This window comes from Asparagus officinalis, chromosome 9, assembly GCF_001876935.1.
Source record: "Asparagus officinalis chromosome 9, Aspof.V1, whole genome shotgun sequence".
NCBI classification, from domain to species: Eukaryota; Viridiplantae; Streptophyta; class Magnoliopsida; order Asparagales; family Asparagaceae; genus Asparagus; species Asparagus officinalis.
Window position 1 is genome coordinate 46790866 of NC_033802.1, and position 4595 is coordinate 46795460.

The 4595-nt window shown below is 32.4% G+C and overlaps 1 protein-coding gene across 2 annotated transcripts in view; it reads left to right on the top strand.

Annotated features, from left to right (window-relative positions):
- LOC109823973 (isocitrate dehydrogenase [NAD] regulatory subunit 1, mitochondrial-like) overlaps window positions 1-1384 on the top strand; it is a 5583-nt gene extending 4199 nt beyond the window's left edge. For both annotated transcript variants that reach the window (XM_020390451.1, XM_020390450.1), the window contains exon 5: window positions 922-1384. In XM_020390451.1, coding sequence (XP_020246040.1) covers window positions 922-1196 — 275 coding nt within the window. In that variant the 3' untranslated portion in view covers window positions 1197-1384. The remainder of the gene's footprint in view (window positions 1-921) is intronic.

Genomic DNA, 4595 nt, shown 5'->3' on the forward strand with positions numbered 1-4595 from the left:
ATTAAAAAAAAAAAAAAAAAAAAAAACCCTCAAACAACCCTAAGAACACCTCAAGACCCTAAAATCACAAATCCAACCCCTAAACGAACAAATCTAGCTATTAAACAACCGATTACTTTATCCTCAACCGCCGAGTACTGAGAGAACGCTTGCGATTGCATTCCTTCTCTCCGCTTCTTCATCAGATTCTCCTCTCGCTTGCTCTTTCGAATATCCACCATGTCGTCCTTTCGTCGCCGGCGGCCCTCATCGTTGTCGACGGCGACCTTGTACCGATTTCGGCGGACCTCCGTCCTCTGGCTCGGTCGCAGAGACATCGCTGATTGATCGGAATAGTGGAAACCCTAGAAATTTGATTGGCGAAATCCTAGAGAGGTCTTAGAGTCGAATGGGTCTTTTTGGGGTTTTGGTTTTGGGAATTCGGGCGGGCAAATGGGTTAATAGACACCGCCCATTTAGTGCCCATTTAGTGTAGTTAAAGTGAACCCGCCTAATTAGGCCCATTTAACTAAACGTCTGGGTTTTGAGCGGACCAAGTGATGGGCGGGTCAGGTGGGTAAATGGGCATGGGCAAAAATTGCCTTCCCTACCCTAGCCCAATCCAACTCACCATTTGTGATGTGGTGTTGTGAATGTTTAGCATTAGCTTTATTGTTCTTTTCGGTGAATATTCATATACATGCTGTTGATTGAACTAGCTTATTTTTTCCGTGGTTGGGATATATCTCCCTTTCTCCCTCATGCACCAGCTCCAGCTTGCTTTGTGGACTTCTGTTTCTGTACATGCATCATAATCGGCTACCTGAATAAACAAATGTCCGCTTGCTTTGCATTTTGGATCAGAATCATGTGAAACTGGCAATCATGTTGATTATAATTCTCTCTCAACTCATCCCAGTTAACATCTTCTCACTTTTGCAGGTAATGTAGGCCAAGATTATGCAATTTTTGAACAAGGTGCTTCGGCAGGAAATGTAGGAAATGAGAAGCTCGTAGAAAAGAAGAGAGCAAATCCCACAGCTTTACTCCTGTCATCTGCCATGATGTTGAGGCATCTTCAGTTCCCTTCGTTTGCAGATCGCTTAGAAACTGCTGTTATGAAAGTTGTCGGCGAAGGGAAGTGCAGGACCAAAGATTTGGGAGGAGAGAGTACAACCCAAGAAGTTGTTGATGCCGTCATTGCGGCTATAGACTGAGCACTTTTCTTAGTAACAATTTTGGTTTTTTCCTTCCCCCTTCCGTCAAAGAGACTGTTTGTCTGTTTTCCTTTGCCATTTTTAAGGAGCAGCAGCTCTGAATTGTTTTGGTATTAAATAAATATATATAAATATATACATATCTAATGCAAAATAACAGATTGCAGTTCAAGAACTGAACCAAATTTCAAGCGTAAATGCGTTTTGTTGCTGTGTAATGCAAAATTGAAATAGTTAAATAGAGGTTTTTGTTTTGTGTTTTCAAAATTTTCTTGGTTTTTGAATTTTGCTACATTTTCTCCTTCTGGACTCTTGATACAGGAGAGTCATACTATAGGTAATGAAATAGGAATATTGCCTTCGAGTAGGGTGGTTGATGTTGAAAAGAAAAAAAAGAAAGAAAGAAAGAAAGAGACAAAGATGGTAAAAAGCAGGAAAAAATTAAGGGGAAAAAGAATCTGGCAATTCACTTCACTGATATCTAGAAATGAAGCGTATTTCTCAAAGTGATTTGTCAACCAATCCCATTGTTATTTCTCTCGGGTGAGTACTTATTGTCACTAGTATAGTGCACGTGCGTTGCACGTTGTTGGATTAATTTTATGTTTATCTTTTTTTTATAATAAGTTTGGTGTTAGGTGTAATTTGAGGATTTTTTGCTATCTTTTTATCATTAAAATCCTAGAGTAAACATAATCTTTTATGAGTTTTATTTGTGACATTTCAAGGTCCTTTCTGCAAATTTTATAGCATATCTGTAAAATTATGAAGTTTCAGGGTTATTTTGCAAATTTAAAGGTTTACTCTATAATTTTTCTAAAATTTTAGTTTTATGAAACCAGAGCTTTCCACAAATTTAAAGGTTTACTCTATAATTTTTCTAAAATTTTAGTTTTATGAAACCAGAGCTTTCCAATAAAACTTATGGAATACAAATTTTAGTTTTATGAAACCAGAGCTTTCCAATAAAACTTATGGAATACCTGAAAGACATTATTCAATTAGTGAACCTAAAAAGCATAATTCTATTTGTTTTATAATTGAACATAATGTATGACGTTTATAATTTAGCACATGCTGGGGTTTTTTATTCACAAATTTATAATATAGTTATACCATTATGCATGATAAATAATATATTGACTGTAAAATATTAATTTAAATATTTTGTATTCATATGAAAAACTTTAAGTTCTATGACAACTAAGAACATACTCTATCAGAGCTAAAAAATTAACCAAAATCTATATAGTCCTCTAAAAAGATTTAATCAGAGCTTCTTCAATTGTTAAGAACAAACATCATCAAAAAAAAGTTATGGGGTCTTACAGTAATGTGTGTCATTATTTTGCTCTAACAATATTTTTTAGTTGAACCTACAAATTTCAATCAGACAAAACTTTTTGTGAAGGATGGATTTTGCAACTCAGTATATGATTTTTTAAGGAACCATCATGATGGGTATGACCAAAGTATATCCTCAGTTTAAAGTTAATTTCCACAATAGCAGACTAAATATTATTTGATATTAAAATTTTTAATCTTTTTTCTTCGTTACGCCAAAAAATATGGACTGCTATGTGCATATTATGCAGTGCTAAAGATCTTTGCATATACATAGTAAGAGCATAACCTAAAACTATCAAACTCATTTATATGAATACGGGAAACTACTCTTTGTTTCTTCTTCAATTATTCATCTTACTTGATTAGTTGGAAGTGAAGTAACTTGATGTGTTATTTTCAGAATTTAGTCTTAAGACCTTGAGCTCTAAATAATACACATATGTCATGAAGCCTTACTTTATATTTAGCTTATTTCGAAATCTTACTTTATTAGTGTTAATAATGAAGTAGGAAATTATACTTAAAAGAGAATTCATAGAAAATTTTAAACAAATTAGTTGTGATTTATAGTGGCTAGTATAAAGATAAACAGTTGAAACATTCTCTATGATTATGGTAGTGATCATTAGTGAGAATTAAGAAAGAGAGAGTAGGAGATTAATTTGTTATTGGGAGGTTATAAAAATTAAGTATATTTAGTTTCTGCTGAAATTAAAGGATAGTGTTTGTTGGGGGGTACTCTTTTTACCCATTTGCATCATCTTAAGTTTTGATAGCACATTACAACTATAACTTTAAAATAAATTATGTATTTTATTACTTTAAATAAAATATTTTAAGTAAAACATATTTGTTAAATCATGAATTTCATACTTGATTGGGTTTTATGGTTCTCAAAACAAAAAGTAAATACAAACTTCAAAAATCTTGATTCTGCAAATGTGAGGATTTTAAGAAATAGCTATTAATATGATGTCAATCAATCTTGATGATCTATAAAATATGCATTAGGAATTAGTGTACTTCTTATTATTTTGTATATGTATGTGTGTGTATGTCCGCGCACTATAACTTTAAAATAAATTATGTATTTTATTACTTTAAATAAAATATTTTAAGTAAAACATATTTTGTTAAATCATGAATTTCATACTTGATTGGGTTTTATGGTTTTCAAAACAAAAAAGTAAATACAAACTTCAAAAATCTTGATTCCGCAAATGTGAGGATTTTAAGAAATAGCTATCAAAACGATGTCAATCAATCTTGATGATCTATAAAATATGCATTAGGAATTAGTCTACTTCTTATTGTTTTGTATATGTATGTGTGTGCGTGTGCGCGCGCGCGCGCGTGTGTGTATGGAGGTTTGATGATGGTTGTTCTTAACAATTGAAGAAGCTCTATTTAAGTCTTTTTAGATTGATTTTTTAGCCCTATTAGAGTATATTGTTATTTGTTATAAAAGTTTTATTGATTCCATAGAAGGAATTTGTAGATAACAATCTATATTAATCTGAATTTGATTAGTTGTTATGGATCATGCTAAAAAAATATAGGTATGTAAACATATTAATTTGTTAGATGTTTGAAAGTTCCTCCGCTTGGTGCAGAAATGTTACACTTGTAAACAAATAAGAAAAATCCAACCTACAGGGATTGACCAATGAAGACATAAATTATAATAAGTCAAATCAAGCCAAGAGAAATTTTAATGGTAAAAAATCAATTGAAACATTCTCTTTGAGTATGGTAGTGATCTTTAGTGAGAATTAAGAAAGAGAGAATAGGGGATTAATTTGTTATTGGGAGGTTATAAAAGATAGAGAAATAATCTTTCACTATAAATCATGCTAATCTCATCATGTTATAATAAGAGATAGTAAGTAGTGATTGGTTGTGGAGAGAATGAAATCCAAATAGGCAAAATCGGGACAAAGAGACGTTCAAGGATTTGAGGAGGTGCAATGGAGATGATGAGGGTGCATATGATGTATTCATTTTTGTAAGAGATTTGTTATGATTTATAGTGGTTTAGTAAGAAGATGGATG